The sequence below is a fragment of the Triturus cristatus genome, chromosome 5_2, assembly GCF_964204655.1.
Source record: "Triturus cristatus chromosome 5_2, aTriCri1.1, whole genome shotgun sequence".
Lineage (NCBI taxonomy): Eukaryota > Metazoa > Chordata > Amphibia > Caudata > Salamandridae > Triturus > Triturus cristatus.
In genome coordinates, this window is record NC_140588.1 from 984880093 (window position 1) to 984900154 (window position 20062).

The 20062-nt window shown below is 46.1% G+C and overlaps 1 protein-coding gene across 2 annotated transcripts in view; it reads left to right on the top strand.

Moving 5' to 3' along the window:
* ATRX (ATRX chromatin remodeler) overlaps nucleotides 1–20062 on the top strand; it is a 1501634-nt gene that overhangs the window by 1330595 nt on the left and 150977 nt on the right. For both annotated transcript variants that reach the window (XM_085608236.1, XM_085608237.1), the window contains exon 30: nucleotides 3089–3283. In XM_085608236.1, coding sequence (XP_085464362.1) covers nucleotides 3089–3283 — 195 coding nt within the window. The remainder of the gene's footprint in view (nucleotides 1–3088; nucleotides 3284–20062) is intronic.

The following is a 20062-nucleotide window of genomic DNA, read 5'->3' on the forward strand; positions in this document are numbered from 1 at the left end:
AGAAGGAAGGATACCTGCAAGCAGAAGGGACAGAGTCTGGGTCACTAGCCAGTGACCACGTGGAACCAGGAAGGAACCAGGCGATGTCGGGAGATTGCAGGTGAAGAGGTGAAGCTTGTCGCAGCAGCCACGGGTACCAGTTGACGTCGAGGACGACCAGGACCAGGAGGTGAGCTGTCCCACGAAGGCTCGTGCTGTCGGCGGCGTCTAAGTCGAACTAGGACTCACCAAGCCTTGGCAAGCGGAACCCAAGAAGAATGGAGGACTTGCTTCTGGTGCAGACCAGGAAGGTCTGGGGTGCTTCTCTTTTACAGAGGAGCAGGAGCCACTCTGGAGGAGCCAAACCAGCAGTGGAAAATTGAAGGTGTGTCGTCGCAAAGGTTACTAGCCAACGGGCAAGCAACCGGACAGACGCGGCAAGCAGGAAAATGCAGAAGGGCCCCATGCAGGACTCGTGGAGTGTGAGGGGCTGATCTTCGGTGCAGATGGTGCATGGGGTTGGGGCTTCTCAATCCCCGGTGCACAACCTCGAGGGTGGCTCAGAAGCTGCGCTGGAAGATACTCGCCACTTTTCCCAGGTAGCCGGTCCCACGTCTCTCGTCTCCTCCACGGATCTCAGCTCGGCTGTGGATGTGGATCAGGGCCGGAGAAGTCTGGAAGTCAAGGCTCTGGTTAGGCTCTGTAGTCGGTCCCTCGTAGAACTTCAGCAAAGGGTAAGTCTCTTGATGGTGCCTGTTCGCACAGGGTGACCACTCCTTGGCCACAAGGGAGATTCTTCAGTCTTCTTCTTTCGTCGAATGTGGAAGGTCCAGAGTTTCTGTTCAAGTTGCAGGTTCAGGATAATCTAATCTCCTGGGGCCCAGCTACCACACTTATACTAATCTGGGGGGCTGGGTTGCCTGCTAGGTCACGCCTTATGGGTGGGACCTGGGAGGGGGGTGGTTACACCCCCTTCCCTTTGTCCAGTTTCGCGCCAGGACTGGGGCTGGAGTGCCCCAGCACCGGTTTGAACTGGACTATGCATGGGACACCTTGTGTGCCCCAGGCAGTGTCTAGTTTCTTTCATCCCTCCCTGCCCCAATACACTAAGGCCTGTCTGGGGTGGTGCTCGCACCTCCCAAGGCAGGAAACCTATTGTCCAAGCCTCCCGTGCCGGGATCACTCCCAGCAGCAGGAGGTCTGACGTGTGTCGTGGCAGCAGCATCCATTTTGTGATGCTGGGGCTCTGGTTAACTTTAACCGGGTAAGTAGGTTTCAACATGTCTTCTCCCTCTAGAAGGGAGGGATAATATCCTCATCCCCAGAAATGGGATGGGGGTATTATTCCAAAGTGTTAGACACCTTACACGACATGTTTTGATAAAGCCAAACCATAGTTACCATAACCGTTTAAGATTATAAGGCACTTTAAGAGTATATGGTAACTATATCATAAACAGCTATAAGGACATAGTTCCGAAAGCTGCAGACAGGCTCAGCTCATGCTAGAGCACTATCTCACATGTTACCAAGCACTCTGCCTCCAGGATTGTTAAGGCCTGCCATAGGAGTGGCTGATAGGTACACATGTGTCTATATATAAGGTAGGTATAGGAATACTACACCTAAGCAAGGGGTAATTACACAACCTTGCCCCAGCTGAGTGATCAGCCAGTTGTGTCATAATGGAAGGCCAGGCCAGGGGTAGCATAATACATGCTGCATCCCCTGGTAGGCCTAGGGTACACCTATGCCCTGGGTACCCAAGGTACACTGTACAGGGGCCAATAAGGTGATCCTATCCAATTGGGTTATGCACCTAAAGTACATAGTATTAATTAGAGAGAGAACAGCAGGGCTGTGGGTCTGATTAGCAGGCCCACAGCCACATCGAAGTCGAAAACCAGTAAAGCAAAAGCAAAAAGTGGGGGTGAACATAGAAAGCAGACCCTACTCTCCAACACTATACCTTTCTGACTTTGCCAATTTTGTATGCCTTACTTTCTACTCCCTAACATTGTCATGAGTAAGTTAAACCCTGTGCTCATCGGAGCCCGTCACTGTCCACAATGGTGTTTAAAAGAAGTCCCTATAGTTTATTCCAAAGGGCTGTTTGGTCATCACTGTTAATAAATGTGACTTCTACACTCTTTTAATGGCCTTCTTTCTCTGCCGTTCAGAAGATGCTTCATAATTTGGACTTTTAGTGCTCTTGTATTTTGAATGATATCTTTATTTAAATCCTTCTGTCTTCTGTTTGTGACGCACAGGTGTATGTCACCTATAAAGTTTATTTGTTACATCTGCTATGAGCTGTGCAGTTTATTTCCTACAATAGGAATTTGTGATCACTCAAACAGTGTAGGTAGTTTAGCTGCATATCCCTCAAACACAAGTGGGCCTGTGACCTTGCGACCTGCTTTGCCCGTTTTTGGTTAAACTGCAAGCATTTTCTGATAAAGCCACTCATCTATGTTATATGCCCACCTTGTTATTAGGAGAGCCCGAGACTGGGGTAAAAAACTTAACCAGAAATGCAAATGTATTTTACCTTAGCATCTGCATAATGTTGTACTTTGTGTGTTTCCAACTTAATGAGAATTGCAAGTGAAAGGTATGTGCAAGTTGCACTGGTCTAGATTGATATATCCCTGGCCTCTACATTACATTTGATGAACTGCAACAGCTAATTGTTTTAGAAATGTGAATTACGAGTAGCTTACTTGCAGATCTTGGAGAAGGAAATTTGATGTTCACTAAATGACGCAGTTCATGATGTTGATACTTTTTGATGTTTTTTTCTTCTATATTTCCATAATGCACATAATTGTGTTCCTGGTGAATGTAACAATCATGATCTGGTGTTCATGAAATAAGACCGCAAATAAGTGACTTTTTTCTTTAATGCTATGTCACCAAATTATTTATATGGCCATCTGTGCTATAGCATCGTTGTCTATTGCATCTAGCACAGTACTTGTTCTGTGTCTTTACAGACCACTTAAATGTTTGCAGAGGCTAGTACATTTAGTTGTTTGGCTTTATTACACCAAGCAAAAGGTTCATTTTTGGACCTTCATTTGATGGAATTGTGTCTTTGGTTATGCAGGGAACCATGGAAGAGAAAATCTATGATCGTCAGATAGCCAAACAATCTTTATCCTTTCGGGTAGTGGATCAGCAGCAGATTGAACGGCATTTTACAATGAATGAGTTGACCGAGCTCTACACCTTTGAGCCTGATTTGCTAGATGATCCTAATGTAGACAAAAAGAAAAAGAGAGATACACCTATGCTGCCAAAGGTAAGTTTGCACTCATTTTCAAGAGATTAAAGTTCCACATATGGCCGTGGCGATAAACTCATGCTTCTTTGACGCATTATTTCTTGGTATTTGACAAGGCTTTCCTAGCTGCAGTATAATACGTTGTCACTGGCAAATCATTGTTTGATGTACTAGTGTGAGCAGGATTGTAGTCTGCCACCAGAACAGAACTATGACTATTCAAGTTAATAAGCTGCTCAATGTGGAGACTCCATCCAAGCACTTGAGCTATCTATCAGGAAAAGCAGAGCAACCAGTCTATTATGTGATTGAAAGTTGCATACCTGTTTCTCTAAACTAAGTGGATGTGGCATTGCAATGTCTTTGACTACTCAATAGAATCCTTGAGAATGCAGCCAGACTCTCATATTGCTCTTTGCTTCTCTCTTTATAGCAAAGTTTTGAGGTTGATGAGGTTAAATATATGTTGAGAAATTAAATAATTGCAGACTTTAAATGCATTGTTTTTATTTGTGTGCTCTACTTGTACTGGTCATAATATATTATGCTCTATGTTGCAAAGATAAAATCATTAAAGAAAATGTTTCAAAAATACTCTTCAAAATCCTTAATGGTATTCACAGTTCTTACCAAACATTACATTTTCCCTTTTGTAAATACAATGTGTGCAATGTAGAAAAGTACTAATAATTTGATGTACAAGGTGGCACAAAGTAGAAAGTGCAAACAAGCAGGGAGAGAATTTATGTTCATGGCTTTGAAAAAGAAAATTACAGATCTTTTGTAGATGCTTTACATCATCCACACATTTACTTGTAGTTTTCATTCAACTCATTTCAAGAATAAAGTACTCCATTGTAATGACCAGCATCTGTATTCACACCACTTGTGATATGCCAATTGAAGAATTACTGGTTGGAGTAAGACATCATTTTTAGATTTACATGCTAAGATCCTCACAGCATTAACACGTACCCCACACAAGTGCTTCAACCCTCTCCCCCTGGTGCCACCTTCCCGCTCCCGTGGCAGAGCCACAGCACACGGAGTAACACTCCACCCTAATTGACTACATCCCGCACACCAATGGGTCCTTGAGGCCCAAGACAGCAGTGGAGATGAGGCCTGTCATACTCTGGCTGGCATTCGGCGCCCACATTGGGGGACATCTCCTGTCTGGACCAGTGGCCGGATCAACGCTGCTATGACTACTACTGGAGCAGTCTCCTCCCGTGCTTCCCTGTACTCGGTGCCTGCCCTGCTTGTCGTAGGCCGCATTGCAGGAGCCCCTGCTTGCTACTTCCTACTCACTCCAAACAGCTAGTGCCATCAGCCTTGCGGATGCCCTTTGCATCACCCCATAGAAAAGACAATGCACTACTTGAGGAGCACCATAGACGATCCTTGCAGCATTCCACATCTGCATTGCCGAATCAGCTTCAGCCCAGGGGACACCGCCATTGTCGCTGCTTGCGGGGACTTCAAGCCCCAGGAGTCTTTGTACCAGAATGCACCACCAGCTTATTGGGGGCTGGTTCCACCTGTGTTACAAAGCGTTGCCCCTACTCCTACAGTTCGGGACAGTGACCGGAGCAGACCGGGCTGGGCCACCCTCCAACATCTTCTATGTCAAGGTACCAGTGATTGTTTAGTTTGGCTCCTGTATTATAGTCTTAACCTGACCATAAGACTTGTTTTATCCAACCAACTGCAATCCATGTGATGTGATGTCACGGACTTTCTTTTTGCTTTGTTCTGATAGTCGCTATGGTCAAACGGAAGGCTACAAAGGGGTGTGCAGGGTGTGTGGGGATGGCAAAAAACCTAAGAGATCATGTTCATCCGCAGGGGACAACTCTTTACTCAATAGAATTGATAACCTCTTGGAGAAATGTGAACAGATCCTGGTTCCGAAGCCTACTGACGCTCCCTCAAGAGGACCGAGTTCCCCCACGGATAGTGAAGCAGAATACTGCTGAAGAATTCCAGGGATGTTCCTGAAGTCCAGGCCACAGGGACACGATCTTCCTAGTGTAACACAGGTTGTGCAATGCCAACCATCTATCACTGCCCTCCCAGTTCCGTATACCTCACCAGACACTATTACTGCAGATCTGCACCCCAAAATTGTTTTGTGTAGTAATCTCTTTGCCCCTTTGTGTGAGCTGCAAGAGGAGTATAAAATTGTCAGCAACCCTGACAATGTCACATATAATATAGAATGTTGTACAAATAGCAGTGTCTGGTAGTCTTACTTCAAATGAGGTCTGTCTTTACTCTCTTGTACAATCCTTGAAAGAGGAATTGGGTATCTTAAAATCTTGGGTTACTTCACTGACTTCTACAGTTAACCTGTTACTCACTTCTAGCAGGTCTCCAGCATTCTTTGCCCCCTGATTGCATTCTGCAACCCCTTACGGTTCTTTATCCCCGGCCCAAGTATCCTCCACAAACTCACTATTCTGATTCTCAGAGAGCACCCATTCTAGGCTAAAGAAAGGAAGGGTTGAAAGTCCAAAAGAATCAAATACTGGCACTTTTTCTAACCAGCTCCTGCCCACAAGGGAAAACTTAAATAACATGACTCATACCCACAAGGCGCTTCTTCGCAAAGTAGCAGGACATAGTGCACACTCAGTTAGGAGTAAATATGTTACTCTAGGTTACATCACGATGACGAACATTCCTGGGCTGTCCCACCCTTAATCTATAGAGACTGAAGAATCCCTTAAGAACTAGGCAATACATTGGATTTGCGACAACCGGGCTGTCGTCCACTTATCCGAGATGCCATCATCAGTGCGGAAAGGTCAGAATGTAGTAGCCTTGGATATGACAATTTAGAGCTCACCCTGACTACAGTTGAGCTGCCAAACAATCTAGTGAATATAGACCATACAAACTCCCTCCAGCCAACTCCAAAATCCAATTAAACTCTACTAGAACACTATCACCACTTGACTGACTTAAGATACTGAATGCCCTTGAAAGTTTATGCTGGAGGTTCCACCTAATGCTAGTGGGGAGCAATTGTATGCAACCAGTTACCTTTCTCTGTGCCCAAATGCAATTCTATCCGATACAATCTCTGAGCTGTCCACCCCTTACTACTATGTATGAGTCTGCGTGTGAAGATCCCAGTTCACAAGGCACAAAGCTAGGGGAGGCACTTTTAGGTTCTGCTAGCTCGGATGGGGTTCTTCGGTTACCAAATGATAAATACAATACACTACTAACAGTGTTGTGGAATATAGCTGGCCTAAGGAACAAGCTCCCGCAAGAAGATTGGGGGGCTTTCATTGATAAAGGAGATGTTATCATTTTTCTGGAAACTTGGGGCTTAACACTAATCTACAAAGTTGGCTTTAAGACCTTCTTTGTACCTGCTGTTAGTTAATGGGCAGGCAGACCCTCTGGGGGTGATTAACAACGTGGGTTAATATTGCATTAGGCTGCTAGGTGAAACCGCTAAATATAAATGTGTCTGTAATTTTAGGCCCGGAACGTTCATACTGGAATGGGACGGAAACGTCTTTTGTATAATGTTTATAGTAGTAGTTGTCCACAGTCTACTGAGTCCCCGGTCTTGTTGACATTACGAGAGTGTTTACAAGGATTAGACAAAAATGTTGCTGTTATTGTGGGAGGGGATTTCAGTGTTAAATTTGAGCCATAAGCGCTCATGAAGGGCATCACATTCAAAGAAGATCAAGCACAAGCTATTCCTCAGATTAAAGGTTCATTTGTAAAATTGATGACAAAAGTGGTTCTGCAAATGATAGACCTATAATTATGTTGTTACATTAGAGCCTGTAATGGTCGAACATCTTCTGATCTTCATTTAAGCCCACTTTTAAAAGGGTAAACATCAACGGTGTATTCTAAGACTGATATTCCTAGACAAATCTCATTGATATGGAAGAGCTAGAATGACACGGAAGTGACCATTTTTCTTTACTATTTTCCCTCCAAGGCAAGCCAGGCCCTCCCAGACCTGCAGTATAGAGTACAAAAAGGGGACCTAATTGTCATTAATAACAGGAGAAATGTTAAATGGGAAGCGATAATCTTAAACGAGGCGACCTATGCACAACTTGACTATAATTTGGCTGTTCCCATGTCTGAGATGGTTGACCAAAACTTTGCCCCCCATCTTATTATGGATTCCCGTAAGTGCTTTTCACTAAAACCCCTACCAGTCGGACGACAAAACCTGCATAATAATTAGGACCGAATTGATCAAAGCTATTAAAAGCAACGTTGCGAGTGACGTTAATATAGCTTGGGCAAAATATAAGGAAGCCCAGAGGCAGGCACAAATCTTATGGGACACAAACCTGTGGGAAGAAATACTGGGTACCATTCATGACAGAAATCAAACAGCTTTCTGGCACTTGATTAGTCATGGTAGTAGAACACATAAGCTGAAATCTGATAGTAGTAGTCTCCCGGAAGAGTGGATTAGCCATTTTCGATCCTTATATGGTCTCTGATAGTCCTACCCCTCAAGATGAAATAGAATTGCACTAAAAAAAAAGTGAAAATTACACCCACGAGCATGCCATATTAACAATGGCGACTGATGACACCCTCTGTTACCCTAATGAAAACACGCAGTTCGATTAGTGCACAGAAATTAGGCAAGGCTCCTGGGTCTGACAAAATTCCGGTGGAAATATTTAAAGCTGAATCTGACATTTGGACACCTTACCTAAATTGTATGGTAAGTGCCATAATGGTGGGTTCCCAAATAGCTGTTACCTAGAAAGGAGCGGAGATCGTTCCAATTTTTAAAAAGGGCTCAAGATCAGAAACAGCAAATTACCACCCGATCAGTTTAATTGACTTAGATCAAAAGAAATTCTGTAGGCAAATATTGAATCACTTATTAACAAGAATCGAGAATGATAATATCCTCTCCCATTTTCCAGTAGGGTTTCGATAAAAGACAAGTACGGTGGATCAGGTTTTTGGATTTCAGATGTTAAGGTGGAAAACAGTGGATATCAACAAAGGAAGCCTCTAGGTCTCATTTGGCGACCTAAAGGCAGCCTTGTATATGGTTCCTAGAAGAAAACTCTGGGGTTCCTTGAAATGCGCTGGGGATACAACTCCCCTCCCACCCCCCACTAGATATAAACGTGTGTCTTAACACTGATGAATATGCACATATTAGGTGGAGAGCAAATTGGAAATTACAAGACCCAATAAGGGTGGATAAAAGGGTTGAGGCAAGGCTGCGTGCTTGCCCCAAGGTTATTCTTGTTGTACATAAATGGCTGCACGGTCTTTTGTTATGGATTGTGAGAATTACTTCCCAGTGTTGGGTGACATAAGAATACAGGCTCTATCATTTGCCGACTACACCCTACTGGTTTCTAAAACCCCAAGGGTATCACAACTTTACAGATTTAACCTTATTTGTATTCATCCCGGCCTGGTAATTAATGCCAGTAAAACCAAATACATGGCCAGTTACCCGCACAGACGTTTCCGAGGCATACTTAGTTAGGAAGGAGAAAACTTGAAAGAGTAACAGAATTCGATTATTTGGGAATTTGACTATCCAGCTCAAATTTATGGACAAGCCAGATAGCGAAGAACTGCGAGCTGCCTTACTCTGAACCATAGGGCAGCAGCCGTTTTGAGCCTGGAAAAAAACACTTCTTTCCACGCAACATCCCCAAATACTTGAATTATGGAGAGCTCAAGTTGTAGCAGCCGCAATATATGGTGCTGACTTATTGGGTTATAGTAATGTCAGCTCATTGGGGATTGCAGAAAACACATGTTCGAGGCATATGAGCTGCAGATTACACACTTTTGCATAGATCGCCATCTGGTGTTGGGCCCGGATGTTTGCAGTTTGTTTTTCGTCTTTGGAAGTCACGAGGTCGGTGACTCCTCCTTTGGATCGTATTGCGCATGGGCTTCGGCTCCATCCTCAGATTGTTTTTTTCCGCCATCCGGCTCGGATGTGATCTTCGCGCTCCTGTTCCGAACAGCTTCCAGTTCGACGATTGACGCGCAATCCTCACCCTGATCGCTGTATTGTTTCGATCACGATCTCTTCAATCAACGCGCTATCTCATCGACACAAACCTTCGGTTCCAGTCGTCGACGGCGGCCTTCGGGCCTACCCAGGCTCCGGTCCCTGCTCATGGAAAGAACTCCATTCAAAAAGTGCCCTCAATGTGGGTCCAAATTTCACCACACCGATCTTCATGAAGTATGCAACCTTTGCCTCTCCCCGGAACACGAGGCTCGAGACTGTCCGGCCTGTAAGTCTTTCCGATCCAAAAAGACTATTCGGGACCGAAGAGCCAGAAGGAACATGGCACACTCCTCGACGTCCATTCCAGTCGACATCTTCGGAGATGACATCGACGATCCGAACATCATCGTACCGAAGAGGACCTCGTCAGCGCTTCCGAGGCCGACAAGTCAGATGTGGAGGACATCACCCCGGCGCAGAGGGTCGTGAGTACCAATCTACCCCCTCCCACACCCGCGCCGACACCCAAAAAGGCTTCGGTCACGCCTTCGCCTCCGGGCCTAGGCATGACCAGAGATACTGCTTCACACACCCCACCTTCCGGCCCGGCCCGGTGAAGGAGCCAAGTAAGCCTTCCGGCGGCTCGGGCTCGAGCCAGCCTGCCAGCGGTGCCGAGAAACACACTTCGGCACCGAAAAAGAAGATGGCCTCCACCTCGACACCGAGCTCCGCACCGAAGCCCTCGGTGTCGAAACCCAGCTCTTCAGCACCGACGCCACTTTCGGTGCCGACCAAACCACTCAAGGCCACCGGCACCGACACTTCCAAGCCGAAGCACATCTCGGCGCCGACCAAGAGACCGGAGGGTCCCAAGCCGGGTTCAAAACAAACCGGCACGGAAAAACCTAAAAAATCATCGGCCCGACGCCTTCGATGCCGACGGACCAAATTACCTCACCAGAGTTATTTACACCGGATCCCTTGCAAAAAACTCTTACCAAGGATCCAAAAACTGGACATTTGACGCTCTACTAAAAAGAGACATTTGGAGAAGCCTGCTCCGCCTCCACCTCCAAAGAGGAAGGACTCTGCTACCTCTCCATTCAGAATACCTTCCCCTCCTCCTCCACCTCCTCCTCCTTCCCCACCTCCACCCCCACCTCATCGTTCTCCTACTCCATCTCCAGACGATGATGATCATGGGGACCCATATTATGATACAGGGGATGTGCCACAAGACCCCACCCCTACAGGATCTCCAGATCCATGGGACGATTACCATATACCAGATATTCCCAACGTCCCACAAGACTATATTTACCCCTCTAGACCATCTCCACCTGAAGATTCACTAGGGTTTAACCATCTTCTACAAAGAGCAGCACATTATCATGGGGTGGACATGCATAATGACCCTGTGGACGAAGATTTCCTCCTAGAAACATTTGATACTACAAAGAGGTCCACCTCCATACTTCCCATGCTCAAAGGGGTGGTAAAGCATGCGGCAGAAGTTTTTAAAGACCCAGTGAGAGCCAGGGTCCTTAACCCACGTATCGAGAAGAAGTACAAACCTGCTCCCTCAGATCCCTCTTACATCAGGGGACCAGCACCACTAGATTCCTTAGTGGTCTCTACGGCACGTAAAAGGGCAAACTCACAAGCGTCAGGTGATGCACCACCACCTGACAAGGAATCAAAATTACTAGATGCTTCAGGCAAACGCACAGCATCCCAGGCCGCCAACATGTGGCGTATAGCAAACACTCAGGCACTGCTGGCCAGATATGACAGGGCCCATTATGACGAATTAGAGAGCATAATGTAACATCTCCCTGAAAAATATAAAAGTAAAGCCAACGAGTTGAATCAAGAGGGTAAAACAATCACAAACACCTCTATACGTTGTGCCCTAGACGCAGCAGACACAGCCTCCAGGGCCATTAACACCAGCGTCCTTCTCCGTCGTCATGCTTGGTTAAGAGTGTCTGGGTTTAAACCAGAAGTACAAGCCTCTATCCTTAACCATCCCTTTGACCAGGAACATCTATTCGGGCCAAAGGTGGATGAGGCCTTAGAAGAGATGAAAAAGGACACGGATACAGCAAAATCCATGGGGGCCTTACAGTCTCATCCGCCCAGACGCTCCTTTCGCCGCTCATCCTTCCGGAGTGCATCCAGAGGCTACTCCTCAGATACAGCGTCCACATCGTACAAGTCCCCTACTCAGACCACCTTTACAAAAGGTTACCAAAGAGGCGGCTACAGGGGTAACAACAACAAGGGCAGAGGAAAAACAAACAACGCCCGTTCGGCCACACCTACTACCCAATGACTTCCCCCTGCTCCCCCCAGACCATTCCACTCCAGTCGGGGGCAGACTCACAAATTTCCTTCATGTCTGGGAGACCATCACCTCAGACAAATGGGTGACCCAAATAATTCAGTCAGGATACTGCCTGGAATTAATATCTACCCCCCCAAACATTCCACCCAGGCAATGCCCAATGTCACAAGAACATTCCACATTGCTAAAGCAGGAGGTAATCTCCCTTCTACAAAAACACGCAATAGAACACGTTCCTGTCAATTAACAAAATTTGGGGGTTTACTCCCTATATTTTCTAATACCAAAAAGGGACGAGACTCTACGACCTATTCTAGATCTCCGGCCCCTAAACACATACATACACTCAGACCATTTTCACATGGTAATGCTTCAGCAGGTACTTCCGCTCCTCTCCCACGACTTTCTCACCACACTGGACTTGAAAGACGCATACTTCCACATTCCAGTACATCATGCTCACAGAAAGTACCTCAGATTTGTTGTGGACGGACAACACTACTAATTCAAAGTGCTCCCGTTCTGAGTCACAACAGCACCACAGGTATTCACCAAGTGCCTAGCAGTGGTGGCGGCACACCTCAGAAGACAGCACATTCACGTCTTCCCATACTTGGACGATTGGCTGATAAAAGCCACTTCATACAACCAATGTGTACACCACACTGCCACCACAATCCAACTACTTCACCAACTAGGCTTCACGGTGAACCACAAAGTCCCAGCTAACACCTTCCCACATAAAGCAATACCTCGGTGCCACCATAGACACCTCAAAAGCAATAGCCTACCCCAATCCGGCCAGGATTGCAAGCATTCAGGCTTTACGACAAAAATTCGTACTTCAACACTCCCTTCCAGCACGAGTGTTTATGCAACTGATAGGGATGATGGCCTCTTGCATTTTCATAGTCCCTCACGCAAGACTCCAGATGCGTCCACTCCAAGAGAGCTTAGCGCGCCAATGGAACCAGGCCATGGGGCAACTGACAGATCTGGTGTTCGTAGACGGTCGCACCCATCGCTCTCTGCAGTGGTGGAACACCACAAACCTTTCCAAAGGTCGACCGTTCCTGGACCCGGTTCCCCAAATAATACTAACAAAGGAAGTATTGCTCTCCGGCTGGGGAGCTCATCTATTACACCTCACAGTGCAGGGCACATGGACGCCGCAACAAAAGTTACTCCATATCAACCATCTGGAGTTACTAGCTATCTTTCTAGCCCTGAAATCCTTTCAACCACAGATTTAAGGCAAGGCATTCCTCATTCGCACAGACAACATGACTGCTATGTATTATATTCAAAAACAAGGCAGCACACACTCTCCACAGCTCTCTCAATTAGCACAGAGCATATGGAGATGGGCAATTCCCCACAAAATCTTTCTCCTAGCTCAACATGTCCCAGGAGTCCAAAACACCGGAGAAGATCTGCTCAGCAGACAGACACAACAGATCCACGAGTGGGAACTTCACCCACAGGTTCTTCATCCGTTCTTTCAAATGTGGGTGCATCCACAGATAGACCTCTTCGCCACCCACGAAAACACAAAATGCCCCAGCTTCGCCGCCAGATACCCACACCCATTGTCCAAAGGAAATGCGATATGGATGAACTGATCGGGCAAATTTGCGTATGCTTTTCCGCCTCTCCCACTCATTCCATTAGTGGTACGAAAGTTACAACAGCACTCCCTCACACTAATCCTAGTAGCTCCAACGTGGGCCAGACAACCGTGGTACACCACGCTGCTGGAACTCTCGGTAGTACCACACCAAAAGCTACACCTCTCACCATGCCTCCTAACTCCGAACCCTGGAGAGATCAGGCACCCGGACCCAGCGCAGCTCAACCTTGCGATCTGGCTCCTGAAATCCTAGAATTTGGGTACCTAAACCTTCCCCCTGACTGTATGAACGTCATCAAAGAAGCTAGACGGCCTACCACTAGAGCCTGCTACGCTGCTAAGTGGAAAAGATTTGTTGTTTATTGCCATAACAACACAATCAATCCTCTAGACGTGTCTATACAACACATCATATGCTACTTACTTCACCTACAAAGGTGTAATCTAGCCTATACATCCATTAGGTTACACCTCGCAGCGATTGCAGCTTACTTACAAAACAGGCAGCACCTATCACTTTTCAGAGTACCTGCCATTAAAGCCTTCATGGAAGGCCTCAAAAGAATAATTCCCCCCAGAGTACCACCCTCACCTGTGTGGAACTTAAATATCGTCCTCACAAGGCTGATGGGGCCTCCCTTCGAACCCTTGCATAAATGAGAACTGCAATTCCTCACATGGAAAACAGCTTTCCTGGTAGCCATCACTTCCCTTAGAAGGGTCAGTGAGATACAAGCACTTACCATACAAGAACCTTTTCTTCAAATGCACCAGAACAAGGTTGTTCTCCGTACCAACCCAAAATTCCTACCTAAAGTCATTTCCCCTTTTCACCTAAACCAATCTGTAGAATTACCAGTATTTTTCTCGCAACCTCAGACCGCTCTGCACACGCTAGATGTCAAACGAGCCTTACTTTACTATTTCCAAAGAACACAACCTTTCAGAAAGACCAAACAACTGTTTGTCTCTTTCTCTCCACCACACAAGGGCAACCCCATCTCAAAATCAGGGATAGCTAGGTGGATTGTAAAATGCATCCAGATTTGCTACCACAAAGCAAAACGAACGCTTTCTGTTCCCCCTAAAGCCCATTCTACACGGAAGATAGGGGCTTCCATGGCTTTTCTAGGGAACATCCCACTAGATGATATCTGCAAAGCAGCTACATGGTCAACACCGCACACTTTCACTAAACACTATTGTGTAGATGTGCAAACCAAGCAACAAGCTAGTGTGGGCCAGGCTGTACTAAAAACACTATTTCAAACCACTGCAACAGATACCGGTGGTCGCCGCTAAGGTTGGGAACTGCTATATAGTCTATGCAAAAGTGTGTAATCTGCAGCTCATATGCCTCGAACGGAATATGCTACTTACCAGTATGCATCTGTTCTTGGCATGTAGAGCTGCATATCTACACACGCCCACCTGTCTACCTGTATCTGTTCCAGTCTATCTTAGTTGGATACAACACACATGGGTTTCTTCACTGTTATTACTACGCTCCATCTTTCCCTGCTGGCGATAAACAATCTGAGGATGGAGCCGAAGCCCATGCGCAATACGATCCAAAGGAGGAGTCACCGACCTCGTGACTTCCAAAGACTTTCCAAGAGGAAAAACAAACTGCAAGCATCCGGGCCCAACACCAGATGGCGATCAATGCAAAAGTGTGTAGATCTGCAGCTCTACATGCCAAGAACAGATGCATTCTGGTAAGTAGCATATTCCTTTTGGGGATGGCACTCAAACTTACCCAAAGTACCCCACTTATCTTCAAAATGAACTTCGATATCCAATCTGTAGTAGTCACAGCTAGACTGAAGCCAATTCTTTTCTGGATAAGGATTTGGTAGCTGGAATAACTGTAACCCTACAGGGCCGGACTCTGGGAAGTCATGGTATACCAAAAGCAGTGACTTCGCTCCCATGGTTAAAATATATAAAAGAGGCATTAATAGGTTTGGTATTGAGCAATATTTGGAGCCAACCACCCTCTATTATTTCGTCCTCCTATTTGGTAAAGCTTGCCTTCTGGATGGAAGAGGAAAGCAAATCTTCCCAATCCTCAAATCTGGGTTCACTATCGATTTAGATATTTAGATTCTAAGCTGGCTCCAAGATTAAGCCTTTCCTTAATGAAATAGACCCTCTCTTTATAAGGACTTTATACATGAGGTTTAGGTTGGGGACCCTACCTGTTGCTGCGTTAACTTGCAATTAGAGCAGCTCTGAACTAGGTAGTAAAGTTTTTGAAGCTTGTAAGAATGCTGAAGAAACTGATTTCCATCTCTTAAGTGATGGATAGTGCCTCTGCCGTAACTTGGGTGTCCGTCAAAGTAGCACTTAAAATATGCAGGTCAGATACTGCATCAATTGTTTTTACTGTTGCAAAATCTTTAGAATCTATTTCGCCTGTTCGGTCTGAAACCATTTCCATGTTGTAACATCTTGATTGCTAGGTCCTACAGGACACCCAGATTAGATTTTAAGAAAAGAAAATTAATCTTGCATGTAGGAAGCTTGATGGGGTACCCAAAAATTATACTTGGGGTATTTTATTGCAATTATGATATTTCATGTTTTAATATGTGTTTTGATGATTGAAAATTGTATTATAATGATTTTATTTAGTATATCGCCTTAAAGATCTATGATTAGAATAAAGTGTGTATGACACGGGTATCTGAAAGAAACACACAGCGATAGATTCCTTACCTTAGAATTACCCCCAGGCGTCAGACTGGATCCGGGAAAGTTTTTGTCAGCAGTATCCCTGCACGTCGGAAGCGGCTCCACGTACGTCGTTGGCGTCGTGGTTGCGGAGATGATGTCGCGGCAGCTACTTAGACGCCGCCCTCGTGCGCTGACGTCAGTTCTTTCTTTTTCCGTGACAGCAAGCGCAGGTCCGGAGAGAGTGGTACCCCAAGTCATTTTTAGGTCTCACGTGCATTGCAGGGCAGAGTCCTGCCCCGCCTCTGCAAGAGATTTTGTAGGAGAGGATTTTCAGAAGAGGGCTTTAAGCCCCGCCCCTCATTTCCATTGGCTGGCGTCACCGTTTGTTAAACGGTGGCCTGCCATTGGAAATTAGGTGTTTGGGTTGCCTCCCTTTGGCTTTCTGTGCCAGCCCACCCGGACTGGCTTGCCTGCTTTGCGTCTGTCGCAAAGCACTTTCTTATCTTTATGGGGCCATGTGTTTCTAACACATGGCCCCATAAAGACGAGATCGGCTGCAGCGCGGTCCTCTTTCACTTTCGGGACAGCGCTTGTTCTATTTGTGCAACACTATTCAGGGAACAAAAATGTTGCCAGCACGAGCTAACGGCATTCCCTGAATATAGTGGATTTTCTACCCTTTGTTGAGTGCTTTGGTGGGGGCCACCGGCAGGCAGTGCCTTAGAACGTCATATTTACCGGACGGACCGTATGGAAATGTCAACCCATCATGTTGCCTTCTAAATGCACACGTCAAGGCCCTGAGAGCTCCTACTGTCAGGAGAACAGTGACGGATGTGACCATTTGAGGCTTTGAGGCAGCCGTTAACTCCACCTCTTCCTCACCCCAGTCCTGAATAATTGCCTGACGGGGGCGCGAAGATGCAGGCAGGGAGTGAGGAAAATGACTGGTAAGTAATAGGGCCATTCACACTGCTCTCCCCACACATAGGGAATGTTTTATGAAAAAAGTTTCGCACTTTCGTAGATGTGAATTTTTCATGGGAATTCTGAAGTAAGTTGCACGTAGTGACTGACAGCTCGTTGAACACAGAAGGTGCCCCAGCGGTGCTAGCTGTCTCAATTTCACCAAATGACAACCTGGTTTTATGCAAGCGGGGGCACCGCCTCTTCCGACTCCCACTTCTAACGGGTTCCATTGTAATAGGGGGACTGTCTAAAGCGGGTGTGTGTGACGTATTCTGATGCTTACCTCACACACATGCCTAATTTGCTGAATAATTAGTGCCAGTGCTCCAAGTTTTTTCTCCGAAGCCCCACCACTCTTCCTAATGTCGGAGCTGCCGATTCCAACAGGGCTTATCTTGATTACGCCTTATGCTATGCCTCCACCACCAGGCACTCCGGCCCTCCGTCCCCTTGAGTTCCTTTTAATCCTTGCTTTCTCCCATCGTTACTGTATTATCGTCACTCCATTCCTCCTTCTTTCTCCCTTCTATGTCTATCTCTGACTGTCCTAGTTCAAGGTCTGATAATGAAAAATACGTCCAGATTCCCTGGAATGAACCCACGTTCAACCACCGGCTCAAATTAAGCACTGCCTAAATACTTCACCACCACATTGTCTGGCTAGGTTGCCATTATAAATGCCCTCTTAGAATACTGCATGAAAAGCGATTGTCAAGCGTTTCTTGGTACATGGCTGTGCTTTACGCATACACATGCATGAACGCGTCATACAGAAGACGGAAAGAAGAGAGTGAGTGAATGCTCCAAAAAACGATCTGACTGAGTTGAGAAGCGCAACTATTAGTAGGCGCTTATATCACTTAAGCCCACTGGGCCGGCGAATGCCCTGTTGCGCCTAAGTAGGGTCGTAAACAACTGGCCAAAATATAACACACAATGCGCTCCGGAATTCCCCAAAATACCTTTGAATGTTTTCAGGATAGTTCGGGGCACAGTTCCACCAGTTCTATTATTTCAGTGCATCTACGGGTGCATCATTACCTCGTTCTGTGCAGCGTTTTCAGATCTGAAAAACATATGGGCATTATACAAGTATTTAACAGATATAATGACAACAAGGATTGCGTGTTGCCTGCCGCATTGCATCTGTTAGGCATGATGAACCATTGCACCTAGCTGCATTTACCTTACTACAAATGAGGGAAAGCGAGAGCAAAAGCGAATTCATAAATGTTAGAGGGGAAGTGTCGCTGGCAAATATTGTCATATCGGTAACTTTTTCCCGATCCTAATAACACTTCATAGCTGTGATTTATTTTTAATTGCATCAGTGAAACTGTAATTTTAGCTGCGATCTTTTGGCTCTGGAATTTCCAGGACTTTAATTGGGAAGGAAAAACTAGAGAGGGTCTCTTCAAGAGGCGTGGCCGATGTAATGTAATTAAGGGCTTGGCTTAAAAACACAAACTGAAAATCTATTCTTAGCAAGTGTGCCACCCGACTGATATTTTGCTGCTTCTCTCATTGCATCCATATATATTTTTTAACACAAGTAAAGTTACACCTTCAAGAAGCCAGGACTATTGGCATTGTCAATAGGTGTTAGTTGCATATGATAAATAAGCAACAACTATGGCTTTGTTGTATACATTGAAAATGCTTCAGTTCTGAACTGATGAGGTTGTGAAAGAAACTATAAGGAGTCTCTTTGAAGGTTCCTCAAAGGCAGTGAAGGGTGGCACTGCTGCAGAGGGAAGATTTCCCCCCCCCCCCCCTCCCCCCCCCCCCCCCCCCCCCCCCAGGGTGAGGGCAGAAATAGAGAGCCCGAAATGCACCAGTTTCAGCACCTGGTTTTTAGAACTGCCGGTGCTGAGCACCGGCAGAACCTGGCCCACTTAAAGCCCTGGAGTTAACCAGTGCTACCAAGTCTCTGTCCATCTTTGACGAACATAAACTCACTCTCACACCAGGCATTGTAAGCGAGACATTTTTTAATAGTTGCTCAGCGGTGAAAGTTTACATTTCTATTTCAGCATGAATATTGTTGGTACTCTCTTTCCGTATCTTCAGATCATCCAGCACCCGTGTGACGTCTTTGTTTTTAGCCTCTTCACGTGATCTCTGTCGCAATCATACCCATCTGTGTCTCGAGTGTTTGTGGATGGCTTCATGCTCTCTGGGCTGCTAGCCGCCTCTATGTTTCCAGACTATTTTTAGGTCTCGCCTACGCAGAGCCTTGTTCCTGAGAAGTGCCGGTACTCTCTAATTAAAAGTACTCTACCTCCCAAAATCAAACAAGCATTAAAAATGCAATCTGTCACGCCTTTAATTAAGTTAAAGCCGTTTGCTTTGCTGTACAATACCATTAGCAAAGCAAATGGCATTAACTTGATAAAAGGCGAGACCTATTGCGTTTTCAATGCTTGTTTGACTGTGTTTTTGAGGCTTTGTGTCGATTTTTTTTCTGGTCGATCGACTCCTGGTGTTATAGGGATGCCTGGCTTCAAATCTTGCGAGGAATGTCATCAGATGATGTCGGTGACGGACCCGCTCTGCGTGTGTCTCTACTGCCTGGGGCCTGACCATGACCCCAAGTCGTGCCCTGACTGCCGGGCCATGGCGCCGAAGTCTTTGCGGAAGCGGTCCCGAAAGCTGCTAGAGGTCCGGCAGTCGGTTTCGCGCCGCTCAAGGTCCCGGTCCCTTGGGAGGTCGAGGGACCGGTCGCGGAGCCATTACCATCGTTCTGTAGTAGGGGATCTCTGTGTATAGTCATAATCTAGTGAATAGTCCCGCCCATGTGCGTGGACCCCGGAGCAATAAAAAATAATCTCTAAAGGTGACAAATCATGCAGACCTGCATACACCTTTAAGAGAGAATTTAATTTAAAGACAGATAATGCAGCCTATACCCACAGGCTACACTGTCCAGAACTTCAACTAGAATTCCACCAACATCCACAAACAGCACTGCCTGTCCAGCTTTTCTCCACATAGGACAAAACCCTGCCTCTACCAGCAAAAGCCTCTGGAATGATAGAGAGGAAGGAATGGACAGACAAGCCCCATAGGCTGCCATTATGTGGCTTAGAACAGGATACTGTGCCTTTAAGAAAACTTTCCAGATTTCCAGAACTTTCCCCAGTATCCCAGAATGCCCAGCAGGTCCCTTCTACTTTC